Here is a 21,423-nt window from a genome sequence, read left to right on the forward strand (position 1 = left end):
GGGCGGTGCCCCAACTCCCCAATCGGCCCTGCTCTGAGCCTGACCAGGGGCTGCACTTAGGGATTGGGCCTGCCCTCTGCCACCCGGGAGCAGGCCTAAGCCAGCAGGTCGTTATCTCCCTAGGGGTCCCAGACTGCGAGAGGGCACAGGCCGGGCTGGGGGACCCCCCTCCCCCACCCCTCCGAGTGCACAAATTTTTGTGCACCAGGCCTCTAGTTAATTGATAAATAGGTAAATATGGTATACTAGAGGCCCGGAGCACGAATTCATGCACCACTGGGGTCCCTCGGCCTGGCCTACGGGATCGGGCTGAAACCGGCTCTCCAACATCCCCCGAGGGGTTCCGGATTATGAGAGGGCGCAGGCCAGGCCGAGGGACCCCACTGGTGTATGATCGGGGTCGGGGAGGAACGCGGGAAGTTGGCCAGCCGGGGAGGGACCACGCGAGGGTTTCAGGGCGTTTCCGGCCCGTCTTGTTCAGTCCCGATCAGCCAGACCCCAACAGCAAACTAACCGACCAGTTGGAATGTCTGCCCCCTGGTGGTCAGTGCACATCATAGCAACTGGTCAACCAGTCAACTGTCTGCCCCCTGGTGGTCAGTGCATGTCATAGCGAGCAGGTGAGTGACCTTAGCATATCATTAGCATATTATGCTTTGATTGGTTGAATGGACAACCGGACACTTTGCATATTAGGCTTTTATTATATAGGATATGTACAATGGAATATTATTTAGCAATAAAAAGGAATGAAGTATTGATTTATGCTACAACATGGATGAATCTTGAAGACATCATGGTAAGTGAAAGAAGCCAGACAGAAAATGCCATATTCTTCATTCTATTTATAAGAAATGAATATCTTTATCTCTCAGGTAAATCCATAGAGATAGAAAGTAGATTAGTGGTTGCCAGGATCTGGGGGGAAGGAGCAACAAGGCAGAGAGAAGAAAGAAGAGGAGGAGGAGGTAAGCAAAAAGAATAAATGAAGTTGGTTTCACATGGCTTGATTTTAATAGAAAGTGATCAATCACTTTTTTTAACAAAATGGAGAAAGCATAATATATTGTGGACAGTATATAAATAATTCTAATTTTTATGAGATGCATTAATAAGAAAGCAAGTCAGGCTGACTGCTTTAATTAACTTTCTCTCTACCCCCATCTTTTAAAAGGTCTTAAGTAGCTGATTCTGCTGTAATGAACTCAAGATTCAAGATATTCATGATGTAGAAGAAATGGGAATTTTATCCTAATTAATTAAAAATAGATTTAATCCACATTTTTAACACATATAAAAGCAAAGAACAAAACCTGCCATATGTGGGGTACTAGATACATATAATCATTTGTAAAAGAACATTTAGTATTTCGGTGAAAGAGATTCTTACGTTTCATTACACACAGTTAGTGGTAAAACAATATACAGTATCTCAAATTCAATAAGAATAAAGAAAAGTAAACACATAGCAAGACACTGCATGACAGGATTATAGGAATAACTGTATAACAGGAATAGTTCTGAGTAACTATTATCCAATCGGTCTTGCATTTATATGAAGCCTGAAAATATTTAACAGACAAGAAATAAATCTGGTCCTAGCTGGTTTGGCTCAGTGGATAGAACGTTGGCCTGTGGACTGAAGGGTCCTAGGTTTGATTCCAGTCAAGGGCACATGCCGGGTTTGTGGGCTCGATTCCCAGTAGGGGGCATGCAGGAGACAGCCAATCAATGATTCTCTCCTCTCATCATTGATGTTTCTATCTCTCTCTCCCTCTTCCTTCCCCTCTAAAATCAATAAAGATGGAAGGAAGGGAGGGAGGGAGGGAAGAAGAAAGGAAAGAAGGAATCTGGCCAGGCTGGCGTGACTCAGTGGTTGAGCGTCGACTATGAACCAGGAGGTCACGGTTTGATTCCCGGTCAGGGCATATGCCCGGGTTGTGGGCTTGGTCCCCAGTGTGGGGCCTGCAGAAGGCAGCCGATCAATGATTCTCTCTCATCATTGATGTTTCTATCTCTCTCTCCCTTCCTCTCTGAAATCAATAAAAATATATTTTAAAAAAAGAAAAATAAATCTGTTTCTACTGCCATAATTTTCCTACTGCAATCTCCTAAATTCCCTCCTTCTATCCCTCTTTTTGATAAAGAAAAGGAAAATACATAGCACTGCCATGAGTTCCTAATATAATAATTGAAGCCAAAAATTAGGACAGGCTAGAAAAAAACTGAAATTGTTTAGAAACAAAGGAAAAAGCTCTTAGCTATTAAAGACATTCCAAACAAGAAAAAGAAAGGGTTCTCCTGTTTTAATTGTGGAATATTAAAAGCAACAGATTGATATTGTAAGATTTTTTAATTTAGGCACATAAAAACACTGCTGAAAAGCTAAGTATTTTGAATAGAACGAGAAAGCAAACTGGTTCAAGAAAAGAGGAACATGTAACATGAAGTGTTCAGAATTATCAATGGAAAAGGACATAACTAGTCACCATGAAAAAGGTTTCTAACATTATAGCCTTTAAGACTAATACCACTTTTAGTGTTAGAAGAGACCTGGGAGACTTCTAGGCCAGTGATTAACAATGGTATCACCAAAAAGGACCACTTCTTTAAAAAAATTACCCTCTCCTCCCAGAGTCTTCAAATATTAAAAGATGTTTACCTATAAATCTAAATAAATGCCCATATCTTATTAACCAAATATATGTAGTAAAAAATAAAGATTGATAAAATAACTTACATCAGATTTTCTGAAACTGAAAATAGCTTCTGATTCCTCACATGTGGAACCTTAGAAGGCTGGGAATCAATTTGCTCATTTTATAAGCAAGTATATATGGAGGCTTAGGAAAGTTAAATGGTAAACTTCTTATAAAAAATAATAAGGGTAAAAAATCCAAAATATAATTGGTATATAATGGAATTGGTGTGAAAATAAATATCCACATTTTAGTAGTATTTATTCTGTTTTGTTTGCTTGGCTTTTATAGTATTTGCTTTGAGTACTAAGTTTCAGTCAAGATTATATCTCACTTAAAAATGACCATTTTAGCTAGCCATTAAATATTTCTATGAGATGTGAGTGGAGGAGATAGGTGTATAAGCTGAACTCACCCCTGTATTATTTATAGTTTCTCATGTGTCCTAGTGTCTGAAGACTGCAGTTACAAGACAATCTGCCATGAAAAAGGCAGCTAACTAAAGAGAAAAATGATACTGTCTAGGACAAATGCCAAACTTTATTTCTGTCAATCATGTTTTCATATTACCCATCACTTCCTGACCTGGCAAAAAGTCAGTCTGAAGACTATGAATTTGTATCTACTCTGTGATGATATCAAGAGACATGCCTTGATGGCCCTGCCACATAGAAAAAGGAAGTTGCTAAATCACAGCCCCCAAGTTTTTAATAGTTGAAAGCCTACAATTGTTTTTGAAAAGTAACCAAGTTTAAGATATCATTTTTCAAACTGAGGGTTTATTCCAATATGGGGTTATAAAAGCAATTCAGAGTATCATAAGCCAGGATTTTAAAAATCAAATCAAATAGAAATAATTAAATATGAAAAGTAGAATAAATCACAAGTAGTATGAATAAGTATTGTTCCATGAAAAAATTATTTAAATATATTACATATACACACATTTACAGATGCACGTAAGCATACACAAAACACACATATCTATGTGTAACTCAAAAAACATAAAAGGTATTTATCTATTGTTAAGAGTAGATATTTATTTTTCTTTGTGAGCTAAGAACGATTAACTCTTCTTTGTGATCTAAATTATCCATTTAGAGTTGGGCTTAGAAATCCTCCCCCAAAAAATAATAGTAAAAGAAAATGCTATTAATTTTGACCTCATTTGTTTTTCATTTACAGCTTTAGATCATATACAATGGCCTTTTCTCAATCTCAACACTCTTTCCACTGCAAATCCTTCCTCTTTTAGTCTCCTCTTCCTCAGTCTATATAATATGGCTGTCTACAATGCTGGGTTCTTCTTTATCCTCCTACCTCCTGATTATGGAAATGATCTTTGTCCTTGAAAATTGTCATTCCTTCTGTACATTTTCCCCTTGATTAAAATTTATCCATTTGCATGGTTTCAAATAATATTTCCTTTTTAAAAAACAATATGCATTGTTGAGTTTTAGAGAGAGAGGAAGGGAGAGGGATAGAGAAATAGAAATATTGATGAGAGAGGAACATCATCGACTAGCTGCCTCTGGCACACCCCTACTAGGGATCGAGCCACAACCCGGGCATGTGCCCTGTCCAGAATTCAAATGGGTGAACTTTTGGTTTTTGGGTCAACACTCAACTACTGAGCCACATTGGCCAGGCAATAATATTTCTATTTTGTCTCTGCCTTCTAGGTGCTTATAATAAGGGCATGTATATATGCCATGTCCTTTAATGGCTGTGTCCCTTTGCATAAACTATTCCCTCTGCCTAGAAAGAAATCCAGCCATCAATGAAAGATAAGGAGGAGGACACAGAGTTAACATATTTGCTTTCCTTACTGTTTATTCTTTGTTTGAAGGGAGTGACTTGTTAAGGAGACTAAACCAGCAAAAAGGAAAATTAACAATGCATTTATCCAATAATTCTTAGAGGAGATAATTACTAGAGCAAGGTCTTGAGAAACTGAAATTCAATCGGTTGTTGTAGAGATTTGCCATAGACTGAAGAGATGATTGGAGGAAAATTATTAAGGGTAAGAATGTCTATAGGTATTTGGGGGGAGTAAGTGGCATAGATCTACCTAAGTATTATACACCAATAGGAACTGAAGGCCTTTATTTTTATTTGTAAAGTAAGAGGTTAATCAGCATGATGGGGAAGATGGTGGGCTCAGAGAACTAAAAAGAATGGTGTAGGGTTTAAAAGAGCATTTTGGAGCATAGAAAAGGACATTGATTAGGACCCACCGGCAGCTTTGAGGACACAGTTAAGAATCCAAAAATGAATTTATAGTGGTTCAAATTTGTTCGGCTATATGATTTTCTTCCCCAGCCATCCTAAGCAGCTGCCTCTGGCACACCCCTACTAGGGATCGAACCACAACCCAGCAAATGGCTTATTGGTCCACAATTGGGAGTTTCGCTAGGCAGAAGCATTACAAGGCATTAAGGGTAAAGGGAGTAAAAGTACAAGAGACAAAGTGGTTAAAATGACTGAAGAAGAAGGAAGTATTCTGGGAGGGGCTGAGGGAGTCAAGGAACTTGAGCTCTGGGAAACAGCAAAACAAATTAAAAAGGGGGAAGTAAACATATATTAAAAACAAAATTTAAAAGAGTAAGATATAAATAAACATAAGTTCTAATATTTTCTTCTCAACTTCAATAGCATCTTGTAAAAGCCACTCTGCAAACTGTGAGTTCTAGAGAGATACATGAGTGTTGCACAATGCAAGGGGGGGTAGGTAATAAAACTGTCATAATTAAAAAGCTGAAACTGTAACTCAGCTCTTAAAGAAATGATAAAATTAAGTTTCTGACTCTTCAAAGCTTAGAATGGGCTATAGTGAAGCTCTATCAAGATATTGTTTCACAACGAGGTCCCAAATCCTTGCAACTACAAGAACATCTAGGCCAGTGGTCGCCAACCGGTGGTCTGTGAGGTCCGAAAGGTTGGCGACCACTGACCTAGGCAACAACCATATAAGACTTAAACACTGAGGTACCAGATGTGTTCCCACCTCAGTTAAAGAAAATATCCCGTAACTGCAGTGTAACAAGGAAAACAAATCCCAGTTTTAAAATGATGACCAAAAGTTTAAACAATGACATGGTAGTTTCTCCTTCCTTAGCAGCAGAAATTGTCTTTTGTATATGTTGCACCAAGAAACCACTCACCTGAATAAAATGTGTTGATTTTGGCAAGTTCCTTTTCACAGGTTTGGAAAAATTTTTCTTCAAACTTGGCAAAATACCTCTTTACTGTGTCCTCATCTGTAACTGAAAGCAAGAAAAACATTATTTAAATTTAATGTCTGAAGGCCAATTTGAAAACTAGGGAAATAAAATTTACTTTTCTTAGTCTTCAAGATGACAATAATATACAGATTTATTTGAAAAAAATAAACTGTGAACTGTATTAAGAAAAAATTAAATAACTCTGCATGGGAAAAGTCTTTTTAAACACTATACAAAAAGGAGGTCATAAATGGAATGCCTGGCATTCTCACAAAAATGAAGTATCTTCATTCCACATGATATCATAAGCTAAGTTAAAAGACAAAACTATACAAGGGAAAACAAATCTGAAACATTTAAAATAAAGGATTCACATGCAAAATACATTTTTTAAAAAAATTCGTAAAGATATCCCATAAGACAACTAGGTCAATTAGAGTAATTCATTAAAAAACTACCAATGGCCAATGAACAAATAAAGAAATCTTCAACATCCCAGACATCAAATAAATGTAACTTTAAAATAATCTATATAGCCGAAACCGGTCTGGCTCAGTGGATAGAGCGTTGGCCTGCGGACTGAAAGGTCCCAGGTTCGATTCCGGTCAAGGGCATGTACCTGGGTTGCGGGCACATCCCCAGTGGGAGGTGTGCAGGAGGCAGCTGATCGATGTTTCTCTCTCATCGATGTTTCTAACTCTCTATCTCTGTCCCTTCCTCTCTGTAAAAAATCAATAAAATATATTTTAAAAAAATAATAATAAAATAAAATAAAATAATCTATATAATAAAAGCCTAAGCGACTGTTATGGTGGAATGACTGGAATGACTGGTCGCTATGATGCGCACTGACCACCAGGGGCACATGCTCAACACACAGGAGCTGCCCCATGGTGGTCAGTGTGCTCCCACAGGGGGAGTGGCCGCTCAGCCAGAAGCAGGGCTCACAGCTGGCGAGCACAGCGGCAATGGCGGGAGCCTCTCCTGCCTCTGTGGCAGTGCTAAGGAGAAGCGAGCTGAGCTGTAAGGAGCCTGCTGCTAAGGAGCAGCATGCCGAGTGGTAAGGAGCGAGGAATCCTCGGGGATTGGGCCTAAGCCAGCAGTCGGACATTCACCGAGGGCTCCCGGACTGTGAGAGGGCACAGGCTGGGCTGAGGGGACCCCCCCCACCAGTGCACGAATTTCATACACTAGGCCTCTAATGAAATATAATTTCTCAATCATTATATTGAAAGCAATTTTAAAATACCAACATTATTTTGGCAATGGTGAAGGTAAATAAACACTCTCAGTCCCTGTTGGTGGAAATGTAAATTTGTAAAGCCTTTTAAGAAGACAATCAGACAACAGCTATAAAAATTTTCAGTGTGTTCAATCTCACATGGGAAGTATATTCTAAAGGAATCTCTGTACAAATGGATGTATGTGCAATAATATTCATGCACCATTATTTTTAATAGTAATAAAAAAAACAAAGCAACGTCCAACAAAAAGAGAATAGTTAAATAAATTCCAATAATACTATATAACACTATGTAGCCATTTAAAAAATAATATACATACATTCTGGTATCTATGAAAATCCCAAAACACATGTGATTTATTCTACTTTTCATATTGTTGAGGGAAAAATTTAAATAACAGAATATATACAGCATGATCTCATTTATGGAAAAATAAGTGCATAAATTAATATTCTTATGTTCATTCACAGAAAGAAGATTGCAAAGACACACACCAAACTACTAATTGTGGCAATCTCCTTTGAAAGAGGAGTCGATATGAGAGGGATTCTCACATTTTGCTATCTATACTAACTGAATTCATTCCAATGAAACTTATTCATTAAGGATAAATAAATTATATTATATAAATAAAGGGTATTATTAACAAAAGGGAACAAAAAGAGAAACATGTCATGCCCAAATCTTTAAATTATACATAACAAAACCTAACCAGCATAGCTAATTGAAAAGAGTATCCATATCAGAATTTAGAGGTACATAGAACAACTAGTGGCCCGGTTCACGGATTCGTGCACATTGAAAGGAAATTAATTAGAAGAAAGATTCGTGTGGTAATTATGTTACTGCAAAAAATTACATGTCAAAATAGTATAATATAGTATTATAAAATTAAAATATTTTATTATTGTTATTCGCCCTTTCTCTATAATAGAAGTGTCAGAAATGAAAGAAAATTAGTAAAATGTATATGAAAATAATATATAAATTGATTAATAAACAATAACGATATAAAAACAACAGACATGATATAAAAATAACAAAAACATGACATAAAAACAACATTGATAAAAACAATGATTGATAAATTGATTAATAAACATGATACAAGAACAAAGACATGATATCAAAACAAAAACATGATATAAAAACATTGATAAAAACAATGACTGATGAATTGATTAAACTTATTCTAATATCTTCCTGTACACCACATTAAGAGTAAATACATTTGTTTAAAAAAAAAAAAGAGTAAAAACACTTTCAGAGTGCTTGACTAATTTCCCTTGTGATGAAGTATTTACAACTAACTTTAACGTCACATGCTCTTTGAACTCGAGAAAAAGCAACATATACTAGTAACTGACCATGTCCAAAAACGGGTTCAGGTAGAAATATTCTTACTCTGTCTAGAGTTTGTCCTTGTGATTTATTAATAGTCATCGAAAATGCTGGCATCATGGGAAACTGTCTTCGAATTAATTTAAATGGGAGGCCAGTGTCAGATGGCGACAAATCAATTCTTGGAATCAGAACAACCTCTCCTTCCACAGATCCTGCTAACATTTCAGCTTCGATTATGTTAGGTCACAATCTTTTGATAATAAATTCAGTACCATTACAAAGACCCCATTTACTATTAAGATTTCTCAGTAGCATGATGATTGCACCTACTTTCAATTTTAATTTATGACATGGCATTCCCGAATACTGTTAAGAAATTCGATGGAAACATTTTCCTTTCTAACATCATCCGCTGAATTGATGGAATCATCACTCAAATAGGTGTGAAAATCCCTTTGAACATTTTCCATACATAGATTTTGTATTCCACATGGTCATGTACCATATTTGATTTTACAATTTGAAAAAGTTAAGGACACTGGTCTTCATCCGGAATTTCTGCCTTAACTATACGGTCAATGTCATCTTTCGTTCATAATTTGGATTCGCTATCTAATAATAATATGTGAGCGTGAGGCAGTCCACATTTCTGAAATTTGAGGACATGAATTTTAGCGGTTACTTTGCCAAATAAATCGATTTTACATATATCATTTAAAAGAGCATTCAGCTTAATATTAAAAGCCGTGGTACGTTGCGGCAATAGTTGGTCTTCAGATACATTCTGGCATCGCATATGATTGGCACCAGCGAGAGCTTTATATGTATTGTGCATAGAGTCAACATTTATTTTTAAATTGCCAGGGTGCGTCATATGTACTGGCCCTTCATTCGGACAGTCGGACAAACAGTAGGTTGGTCACTTAGCCTTTTATATACATAGATTATGCCTTTTACTTTAGTTTTGAGAAATCGGTAGAATGCTGATTTCCACAACATCAATTTCTACAGAATATACCTTATCTGCTGAATAATATTAGAAATCAGTAACTCCAAATTGGAGTATCAGAGAATTTCAGCATTCAGAAACAAACTAGCCCAATACCCTTGTTTTATAGGTGAGGAAGATTAGGTGTTGAGAATCTAAATAATATGAGTTTTTTCTGCCCTCCAGTAAGAATGAAAGTATTATAGAGGCTCGCTGTATTTTCTTAATATAAAATAAAGAATATCAAAATGACTACTATGTGTTACATGAGTGTATAGGCTGAATTGTGCACTACCATCCCCAATTTATATGTTGAATTCCTAATCCCCAGTGTGACTTTATTTGGAGACAGGTCCTTTGAGGAGTTAATTAACATTAAACAAAGTCATAATAATAGGGCTTATTCCAAATAGGAAGAGACACACCTCTCTCCCTCCCTCTCTAGATGTGCACACTGACAATAGGCCACGTGAGAAACAGCAAGAAAGCCCTCTGCAAGCCAGGAAGAGGGGCCTTACCAGAAAAGCCAGCACCTTGTTCTTGCACTTCAAGTCTCTAGAATTGTGAGAACATAAATCTCTGTTGTTTAAGGTACCCAGACTATGGTATTGTTATGGCAGCCCTAGCTGACTATGAAAATGAACTTCACATGAATTCAATAATTAGTTACAAAAGACTAAGCCTAGTTAAAAGAAAGCCAGCATAAATAAGTGCAAATTTCAGCAGGAATGTAATATCAACAATTATAAGATTAGCATCAACAGGAAAAAAAAGGAAGACAAATGGGTGAAAAAATCTAGAATTTGTTAAGTATGACTCACAGAACACTTTGCTCTGAGTTAAATATTAATTGAGTCAGTCATACTAAGGAGAGAGAGAAAATGAGGCAAAGATTTTTGTCATTTCTATTATGGTCTTATCTTTACTTCGCATTTGTGGATGACAGGCAATTTCTTTCTCATCTTCCCCCAAAATTACTAAGTTAACAGCAAATAACCCTAAGAGTACTAATCAAGGTAAAAATAGTCCTACTGCATAGCAGCCATCATCAAGTGCTTTTTACAGCAATTTTCAGGAATACTTTTATTTTTATACCATCAGTGTCATCTTCCACATATAATCTCTCAAAAATCAATTCTTTAAAACCATTATTAGCTTCTTCAAATACTTTACATGTGGGAATCTCATCTCTGAAGAAGTGATGAAATCTGAAGGATAAATAGGCATTGGCTAGAGCTTCTGCGCTCCAAGCGACAGAAACAATATATTACCAGATGCTGTAGACCAGCGGTCGCCAACATTTCGGACCTCACGGACCACTGATTAGTGACTGCTGCTCCAAAGCTGTCCTTACAGTGTAGAAGATACAGACAACAAATTGATGGTTGCCAGAGGGGAGGAAGGGTGAAAAGGCGGAAAGAAGGGGATTAAGAAATCCAAACTTTCAGTTATAAGTCATGGTAATGTATGTACAGCATAGGGATTAGAGTTTATAACATCGTAATAACTATGTATGGTGACAGGTGATTAATAGACTTACTCTGGTAATCATTTTGTAAGGTATATAAATGTTGAATCACTATGCTGTATACCTGAAACTAATATAATACTGGATGTCAATTTAAATGAAAAATAAATAAGTACCAGAGGCAGGGAAACATGGAACAGACTGATGAATCTCACAGGGATGCATTGTCCATGGACACAGACAATAGTGTGGTGAAGGCCTGGGACAGGGCGGGAACTGGGTGGAGAGTAGCAATAGAGGGAAAAAGAGAGGGACATATGTAGCACTCTCAACAATAAAGATAGGAAAGGAAGGGAAGGAAGGGAAAGAGGGAGGAAGGGGGGAGGGATGGAGGGAGGGAGGGAGAAAGGGAGGAAGGAAGGAAGGAAGGAAGGAAGAGGGAGGAAAAGGCATGGTACATGTGAGAAACTGAAGAGACCTATGTGACTGGAATCCAGAAAGGGGGACAATGGTGTCATTTAAACATAGACAGGCAAGCAGGGGTCTGATCACTTAGGGTCTTCCAGAACAAAGACTAGCCTATTTTTTATGACCAAGGAAACATTTTTGAAGGATTTTAAGTGGAGGAATAATTATGATCAGATATACTACTTTGTAAATGAGGAGCTATGGGGAGACCAATTGGATGTAGTACAGATATCATGAGAGATCGTGATAGCCTGAACTAGGGTGAGGGCACTGGAGATAAAGAAGCAGAGTAAGTCAAGAGATATTCTGGTGGTAAAAAATCAATAGATTTTAGTGACAGATTGGATATGGTTCTGTTGTCAACTACCTGTATTAACTTGAGTAAGTGACGGTCTGGCTCTGTGCTTTTCTCTTTGACAAACAAGGGCATTTGAATAGGCAATCTCTATGTTCTCACCTAACTCCAAATTTTATATTCCATAATTAAAGCTGCTAATTTCTGCAAAATATGCTGAATACAACTAGACTGAAGTGGTCCTAAATAAGATTTTTTTAATCTATCTTGAGATTTCATCATATGAGATTTAACTAACTGTGCTTTTAAAATAAGTCCTGGTAGAACTACAATTAATTCACATTAGTAATATATAATTGAGATAAAATTATTCTCACCGGCACTAGCTGATACAATTGAAACTATCACCCCAATGAATATTTACCAATGTCTGCTAGGCAAAAAACCACCAATAAATGAAATAATAAAAGAATTCCAACAAGGGCATAATTCAACAGTAAAACAAGTAGCATACGCCAGTGTTTTCAATTGTGTTTTGTTCTTGTAACCTCTAAAAAATTTCTGAAAAACCATCCTGCATATTTTTAAGTTATAACAAAAGATTTCAACATTTTAAACAGTTATAAATAAATTTCTGATGCATTGTAATTATTTGCATTTACTAAAGTGACTTTGTTTTAAATGTAGCTAGAATTTAAATGTCATAGTAATATGATAACCACCATCATTCATTATCAAATACATAAAAATAAGTTAACAGTTGGAAATTTTATTTTATTTTGTTTTCTTCTTGAACTTGTATTTCCATTATACTAACATTACAGAATTTATTCTAACATATTTTTAGGTTTGAAAGTTATTTATTGATGATACTATCATACTTCCTAGCCATTAAGTATAAATTAAAATTTACATACAAAAACCTTCCTAATTATAAAGCCCTAAATATTAAATTTTCTTTTACACTGAGCTATCATTACAATTATTAGAACACACTACATCAGCACAACATAAATATGTAATAAACTTTGATAATTATTAAATATAACAAGTAAAATTTTATTGGGAATTTGAAAATAAATCTCATATTTAAATGGATAGAGCTTTCTCTCCCAATTAGTTCATATACCCAGTGATAAATATTACATTACTGCTAGAGTAATAAATATTACATTATTTGCTCAAATGATAAATATTACATTATTTGCTAGAATATTATGAATACTGTAGAATAAGACCATTAGCAAGCACTGCTATTCTTATTTTTCATCCTAGAGATGTAAGTGCTGAGAAAACTTGTTCACATAAATGAGTGAGTAGATAAGAATGAGAGTTTGTTGTAGCAATGTCAATTCTCCAAGTGTTTTGCAAAAATTGCATAGGGATCTATTGTTAAAACTTAGTTTTAATAATATATAAACTTACAATTAAGTTTTCCTTCAATTTCATTGAAAACAAACAATTGAAAATAATTTGACTGCAAAAGGATGTTACCCTGTTACTCACTTACTTTCTCAACACCTATACTAAGTATTGAGTATTTCAGACTACAGGTGCTCCTTGACTTACAATAGGGTTACATCCCAATAAACCATTGTAGGTTGAAAATATATAAGTTGAAAATATATTTAATACACCTAACCTATCAAACATCATAGCTTAGCCTACCCTACCTTAAATGTGCTTAGAACACTTACATTAACCTACAGCTAGGCAAAGTCATCTTTGTCACTGCCACTGCCAGTGTCACAAGAGAGTATTCACTTGCCCAGGAGAGGATCAAAATTTAAAGTACGGTTTCCACTGAGTGAGTATTGCTTTTGTACCATCGTAAAGTCGAACCATCCTAGGTTGGGACTATCTCTATTCCTTTGTTGAGAGCCAGAGAGCCAAGCATCATAACAAAATTCAGACTTAGTAAGAGACAAGGTTTTTACTTTATAAAATCAGGGAAAGGCATTTGAAAAGGGACTCCTTAACTGCTGGCGATTACTCAGGCAAAACAATTTCAAGAATTAATATATACTAGTATGAGAGATCTGGAAATTAATTCCCCTAAAGGACAGTAAAAAAGGACTTTTTTTTCCAGCACTGTTCTTTATTTAACCAACATGACAAAATACTAATCTAATTACAGATGACTATATTTTCAAGAGAATTACCTATTCTTCAAATAAGGTCTTCCATTTGCTAATTCTGTTAGCCTAATTAATTATTTCATATACTGGAAAGTATATGCCATTATTTAAAGCTACTTTGTTAATCAAATCTACCTAGTTAAATCTACCATTAGCTAAATTATTATTAATCATAGTTCTTTTTTCACTTCTGCAAAACAACAGGTTATACATATTATCAAGACTGGAGTTACTATCAACCAAATAAATACAATATATTTGATGATTACCCAAAATAATGAATAATATTAGTTTAACTGAATGTTCAGTCCTTTTTTTTTGTTAAGATGAATACAAAAATGAACCATAAGAATTAAAAGGACTCTGGTTACTTATTCAGGAATAAAGCTTTCAGGTAACTATGGCTATGTAACTATTTCATTTCTCTCTAAAGTAACAGGCATATAACTAAGGACAGAAAGCATTTTTAATAAACATAACATCAATATTCCAGTCAGATATAAACCAAAGTATGTTTCGCTCTTTGTTAATTCTTAAGATCTAGAAACTACATCTTTGTTGAGAATTTTCCCCAATATTTCCAAATTTTATTCTAATTTCATAGCAACATACCAACTAAAAAAAAAGTTCTTAGCTTAAATTCTCTCAAAGCCAGGGTTTTATATGCATCCCTCCTCCTTCATATTCTGGACCATTCAGCATCTTCAAAATAGACATGAAAAGCAGCCACTGATAAAGAGACTCTTCCAATGACTGACTGAAAATTAAAATCATGCAGTTCCACATCTTCCCGTGTTTAACTCTGAACATGCTTTAGTACCTCAATGACTCTTTCATAAAAAAATTAGATCTTTTGGTTTAACATTAAAAAAGCATCAAATTAAGAAAAAAGCCATTAAAATATAAATTAATATAATATTTCTAGGAAGCAACAGGGTGGGAATTCTTTAGAAAAGGACAAACATTATTCAAAATGAGTTCCCAAGACAAAAATAAAGACACGAAGGAAATCAGAAACCCCTACAACTGGCCTTCTTAACTAGAAGTTTACAAACTATAAGAAATTCCTTCTGAAACTAAATGTAAAATGTTATAGATCCCAGGAGACATCTCTATTTTCCTTAAGATACTTCGTGACTTATTTACCTTAAAGAAAGTTAAGACATACTGCTTCAGAATGTAAAGTCTCTGACATAAAAAGAAAGGATACAATAGCAATTCTTCCCGGTTCCAGAATGTCGGGAACAAATTAGCCCAAGCAGACTGCAGCTGACTGAACTTAATGAATGTTAGCCAGTGAAAAGCATTTTTTTTTTTTTGCTGAACTTATTGAAATCTTTAGTCATAGAATGTTTTTTCACATAAAGGGAAGTTTTTTTTATTTGGGCAAGATTCTGAGAATCATTATAAGCAACTATAGCTTAGAGTCTTAAGGACATTGAGAAATGACTCTAGTTACTAAAGGAAGGGATCTAAAATGTCTTAAGAAGCTGAAATATATTCAGTGGAATAAGGAGCCTTTGATTCTTATAGAAAAGTTTATGTGCTCCTCAGACTCACATTAATATTTTCTAATTAAGTTGTTTAACCACAGTGCACAGTTGAGCAACGGGGAAATTCCTAAAAAATCTCCAAAGAAAAGTGATAGGAATAAAGAAGATAAAAAATCAGAGAAGTTTCTTGTGCCAAAATTCAAGCATATAAGACTTTTGGTAAAAAGTTGCTATTGTTAAAGCTCTCAGAAAAGATAAAGATAAGAAAAGGGAAATACCAATATTGTTTAATTTTATGGTAAACTCTCAGATCCAAGTAATTTTAATTATTCAATATCTACAATAAAACTGTACCAAAGAGAATAAATAAACTTAACCATACAATTCCCCCCAAAAAGGAAAAGAATATTCCTTTTTAAAATTTAGTCATCTATGCTAACTACTATGCTTTATTTTGCCACAGTTCTTCTGTTCTTTTTTTAATAACCGAAGTTCCTTTTCCATCCCACTGCATCTTCTACCAGCCATGGTTAGCATTCAAGTCTGAAAGTAAATGTTAATTAGCTTCAATCTTATTTTCATTCATACTCATACTATCTCCTTTCTCTTTTTCCATTACCAAGTGTCATAGATGATGCTATCATTACATTGCTTTCTGTATTTATAAGGGTCCAAGCTCATATCACCAGACTTATGGGCGACATATTTATTCCCCTTAGACATTAACTCTTCCTTTCTTCTTCCTTTTTGATGGAAACAATTTTCAATAGTCTATATGAAAGATGAGCTCACCATTCTTTACACACTTAAAATTATAGACATGCTGGTGAGATTTATTTTAATGATTACTGCCATTTGCTCTTTCTATTTTATAGGATAGAGGGTCTGCCACTGCAAACTGAACAACTGGTTCATTGAAATTATTCTATCTCTGAAAGTGACCTATATTTAATTTTCCAGGAAATGTATAAAACAGTAATTCACTGTGACAATAATAATATTCTGGAAGAACACAAAGAAAATTTTAAAATGCTACCAGCAAGTTTGACTTCCCTTTTATTGCTATTTAATTTATAAAGCTAATGTTAATGCTCACAAAGTAAACCTACTAACATAAAATAACTGTCCTAAAATTTTAAACAGTAGCGGGTAAAAGATACAGCTTAAAAGAAGCGTAAAAGAGATGGCTTCAGTTTTTTATAAAAATTGGAAAATTCCATTTTCTAATAAATTCATTCCAAGTACTATTTATTAGATACTGATGTGAAACTCAAGCTTTGAATGATTGGCCTTCTTAGAAAAGCTATATTAAAGTATTCCTCTATTTACTAATAGCAGAAAATTGATCATTATGATATCAAATTAAGGAAGTTACTAATAATTAAGACAAAAGATACATAAATAAGGAATGCCTCATAGCTTGTGGATTAACAATTATAAAATACTAGAGCACGGATTTGTGCACCAGTGGGGCCCTCAGCCTGGCCTGTTCTCCTCAGGGGATGTCGGACTGCCGGTTTAGGCCCGATCCCAGCAGTCCGACATCCCCCGAGGAATGTAGTAGTGCGCAAAGCTGCAGGCGGCCAGGGAGGAGCCCGAGCCTAGGCCGGGTGCCACTCCCACTCATCCCACCCCGCTGAGCCTGCTGTGGCTCAGTAGCACTGTCACAGAGGCGGGAGAGGCTCGGGCTGCCGCAGCTGTGCTTGCCAGCCATGAACCCAGTGTCTGATGCCCGATGGTCAGCTGAGCCCGATGGTCAGCTGAGCGGCGCTCCCACTGTGGGAGCGTACTGACCACCAGGGGGCAGCTCCTGAGTTGAGTGTCTGCCCCCTGGTGGTCAGTGCACATCATAGCTCAACACAGGAGCTGCCCCCTGGTGGTCAGTGTACTCTCACAGACAACCTCCCTCGGTCCCTCCCCCCCGGCCCTCCCATGTCCCAGGTGGGCTCCTGATCACTGGCCAGGCTGAGGGACCCCACCCGTGCACGAATTCATGCACTGGGTCTCTAGTATATAGATAAAGCATATGGATCAGAACTGAAAAAAATTAAATTTTAATTCACAGGCAATACAATATGTATGTACCATATCCTCAGTAACCTATAAAAGCATCGCTAGGACTATTAGATGAGCTTAGCGAGGTTTTACATAAAGGCAATATATAAAAAAATTCAGTGGTATTTCTATATATTAGCAACAAGTAATTAGAAAATAAAATTTAAAATCATTACCATCTATGATAGCTTAAAAATATAAAATACTTAGGAATAAATTTAGCAAAATGTGTACAAAGTCTTTACATAAAAATATGAAAAATCAAAATTACATGGAAAATTTTAAATGTTGCAAAGACAAAGTAAATAATACCTAAATGAAGTAGAGAAATATAACATGTTCATGGATTACAATATTTAATATTGTTAATATGTCTATCCTTACCAAAACAAGCTATGGATTCAATGCAACCCCAATCAAAATCCCAGCAGACTTCTTTTTGCAAAACTTGAGAAGCAGATTTTAAAGTTTACTTGGAAATGCAAAAAACCTAAAATAGCTAAGTAATTTTGAAAATGAATATTTATATTGTCCAATTTCAAAATTTACTACGAAGCTCTTGCAGAGCTTTTCAACCTTTTTCATCTCATGATACACACACTCATTACTAAAATATTTTTTTTGCCTATCTTACAAAAAAAAAGGTTTGATTTTGATTCATTCATACCAGACAGCTATTGTTGTGTTGGCTGTTATAATTTTTTATTTGACAATCCAAGGGGAAAGAGGTCAGTTTCCCTGACTAAGAAGTCAAGTAATGCTTTTAAAAATTTTTGCAGCACACAGGTTAGAAATGAAGACAAGTGTTATAATGTACAATAGAGAACCCAGAAACAGACTGCATATGTTTGGCAATTGGTTTCCTACAAAGATGCTAATATAATTCAATTATTCCTTTATATATTTTCAAACATTCATGAGGAGGAAACACTATTAGCCCATATTATTCTTTTGGAAATAATAGGATTAAAACGTGTAAAGGCTTACGTTTCCCTGATTAGTAACATTAAATCCACACAGAAAGGTATCTCAATGTTTCATCTTTTCTCTATGTTCAAAAATTGATTCCTCTCCTATGGGAGTTGGGAAGCAATCAACTATGCACTACAGAAATACAGCTGCTTTTATTTAAACTAGACAAAGGTAAACTAGAAGTGAGAAGAGTGACTATATGATTCCTAATATATATCCTGAATGTGTAAGAAAATAACAACCATCCAACAGAAGCTCTAGAAAATGTTTTATTTCAGATTAAAAATGGAAAGAAAAATCAATCATAATAATGGAAAACCTAATGTTGTCAAAGAATCTATAATATATCTTTGTAGTAACTGAAAAAGAAAATCAGTCCATTGATGAAATGCTTTTTATAAAATCAATTTCCTTATTCACATAGGAAGGTGGATAAGGACGAAAAAGATTGAAAATTAAAACCAAAATTTAAATTGCTCCCATTTATCAGAAAAATATTTTCAAGAAAATGTTGATAATTGCTATGATTCATAACTGTTTTTTCAATATTCAATAAGTATTATATTTTTTAAACTTCTAATGTCCCTCTTTGAAATGTAATGAAGTATTGGTATTTTTAGACCTGAAAGTTCCCAGAAATTCAAAAGAAAACCATACTCCCTCACCCCTTCATTTGTCCTTTTTAACTAAAGTAGCTTTTAATACTGGTGAAAGTGGTAATACTAGAGGATATAATAGCCTTGAAGTTAAAGTCAGTGTTAAGATTTTCTTTCACCAACCCTGATTATATTACATATAACAGATATTTTGATTTTGTTTGAAAAGGCCAAAGGGGAGTAAAGGATAGAAAAAAGCAGTACTTAATAAATGCCTGCTCTGTGCTAGACACAGTGGTGTGCTGATAAATGAACAATCAGCTCTTGGTATGTACGAGTGTGTGTGTGTGTGTGTGTGTGTGTGTGTGTGTGTGTGTGTGTGTGTAAAAAGTATATGTGTTTATTATATATTTTTCTGATATAAAGGATGTATAGGACAAATTTTTGAAAGTACAATAAAATATACAAGTCTCTTTATTGTAAATTTCATAGACCCAATTGATTCTCACAGAATGCTCTTGATTTTGCCAACTGATAAATGAGTGTAGTCACAACCTCTATGTTGTTTGTTATTTTCATTTACATTAAAAAATAAGAAAAAGAGTGAAACAACGAAGATATATGTCATAACCTGACATGTTCATCAATGACATGAGCAACATTTTGCTGAATTAGTTAATAATTTAGAATATTTCCTCAATTTTTTTGGTGCCATTCACAATAATAGGCAACAGACTCAATAAACTTTCAAGTTTAAACCACCTTACTGGCACTTTCTTAAATAGAGACAATCAACAAAACAATAAATCAAGCTCTGGTTTATAATATTTACTATTTCCTGGTACGACAGCTTTCAAGCTACCAATGAATGAGATAGCATTGAACACAGAGTTGGGAAGAGATGTACAAAAGCATATCATTATATAGTATTTCACCATAGATACAACAGACATAAATACTAATAAAATGTAGTAAAATAATTAGGAAGTGATGAGTTTTGAGCATTTATTGCCTTTCCTTTTAATGTAACTTAATTATAAATTTATGTAATTTAATTTTTAATGATGGCTGTCTAACAGTCAGCTCATAAGATTTCTAAAAATTTAACAATCAGCTCCCGTACACTACTGGCTGGATAGCATATAAATGTTTCACAAACATGGGAACTAAAACTCAGCCATGATTTGTTCAAGATCACATAATTGAGCCCTAGCCAGTTTGGTTCAGTGAATAGAGCATCGGCCCACAGACTGATGGGTTCGGGTTCAATTCCGGTCAAAGGTATGTACCTCAGGGGCAGGCTTGATTCCAGGCTGTGGTCAGGGGCGTGTGGGAGGCAACCAATCAATGTGTCTCTCTCACATTGATGTTTCTTTCTCTCCTTCTCTCCCCCTCCCTTCCACCCTCTCCCCCAAAAAATCAATGGAAAAATATCCTTGGGTAAGGATTAACAACAACAAAAAGATAACATAGTTGATAAATGGTAACACTGTGATTCAAGCTGGGTTATGACCGCCTAATCTGTGATCTATTATAGCAGGTAATCGAGGATATAATGTACATAAACTTTAATATGAAAATTTATATAAGAATGTTTTTCTTTGCAAATGTTTAAATGGAAAGCTAATTTCATTATATTCTTTTAAATTCAAAGAGCAGATAATCTAATCACTTTAAATAAGAGAAGGTTTGCCACAGGGACCTAAGTTTGGTTGGAAAGCTAGGGACCCACCCACATAAATACTGATGGAGGTGTGTCTCACGGGAATTGGAAAGCCATGGCAACTAAGAGACTCTTATTTTTCTGTGTACATGTGCTCTGTTTATTCTCTACAGACATCTGCATTATCTCACTTTTTTCTGTCTTTCAGAGTTCAATTAAAAATCAAAATATTTCTGTATCTTCCCACATTTAATTAGTAATAAATTCTTCCCTATTAACTTATTTAAAAAATTTTCACTAATCTGAACTCCAAATAACTTACTCACTGAATATCTATTGAGTGGGAAATGGTAAATATTAAAGAAACAATAATCCCTATATTTAAGAACTTTAAAATCTAACAATTAAGGCAAATTACAAGCAAAATAATGCATTCATCTATGAACTTTTATGAGCTAAAGTACAAATAAGCAATTCACTACGAAATGAATGGATAAGAGCTTTGAACATAAGTGTCTTAAAGTTTCTGTTTCCCCCCATAATTGTAACATCTTCTGAAAGCCAGTGCATATCATGATAGCCAGTAAAGATAAAAACTAAGATAAAAGCTGTTTTTAGGCAACTACAATAACACCATGAGGCTAAATTGCTAACATTACTTGCATTCTTTTTTTTTTTTTAAGTATTCCAATTTCTAAGTTTTGGATTCAGGAAATGAAATTATATAACACTTATATACATGCATTTAAGCATAACCAATGAACATAGACACTAGG

General features: G+C 35.0%; 1 protein-coding gene across 2 annotated transcripts in view; it reads right to left on the bottom strand.

Moving 5' to 3' along the window:
- XPR1 (xenotropic and polytropic retrovirus receptor 1) overlaps positions 1-21,423 on the bottom strand; it is a 112,544-nt gene that overhangs the window by 49,287 nt on the left and 41,834 nt on the right. Inside the window, exons 3-4 of one of the 2 annotated variants that reach the window (XM_014528348.1) lie at positions 10,018-10,054; positions 5,864-5,965 (exon numbers count right to left, since the gene is read on the bottom strand). In XM_014528348.1, coding sequence (XP_014383834.1) covers positions 5,864-5,965; positions 10,018-10,054 — 139 coding nt within the window. The remainder of the gene's footprint in view (positions 1-5,863; positions 5,966-10,017; positions 10,055-21,423) is intronic. The other variant, XM_005880229.2, reaches the window with a different exon arrangement.

This window comes from Myotis brandtii, unplaced genomic scaffold (assembly GCF_000412655.1).
Source record: "Myotis brandtii unplaced genomic scaffold, ASM41265v1 scaffold630, whole genome shotgun sequence".
Classification (NCBI taxonomy): Eukaryota; Metazoa; Chordata; class Mammalia; order Chiroptera; family Vespertilionidae; genus Myotis; species Myotis brandtii.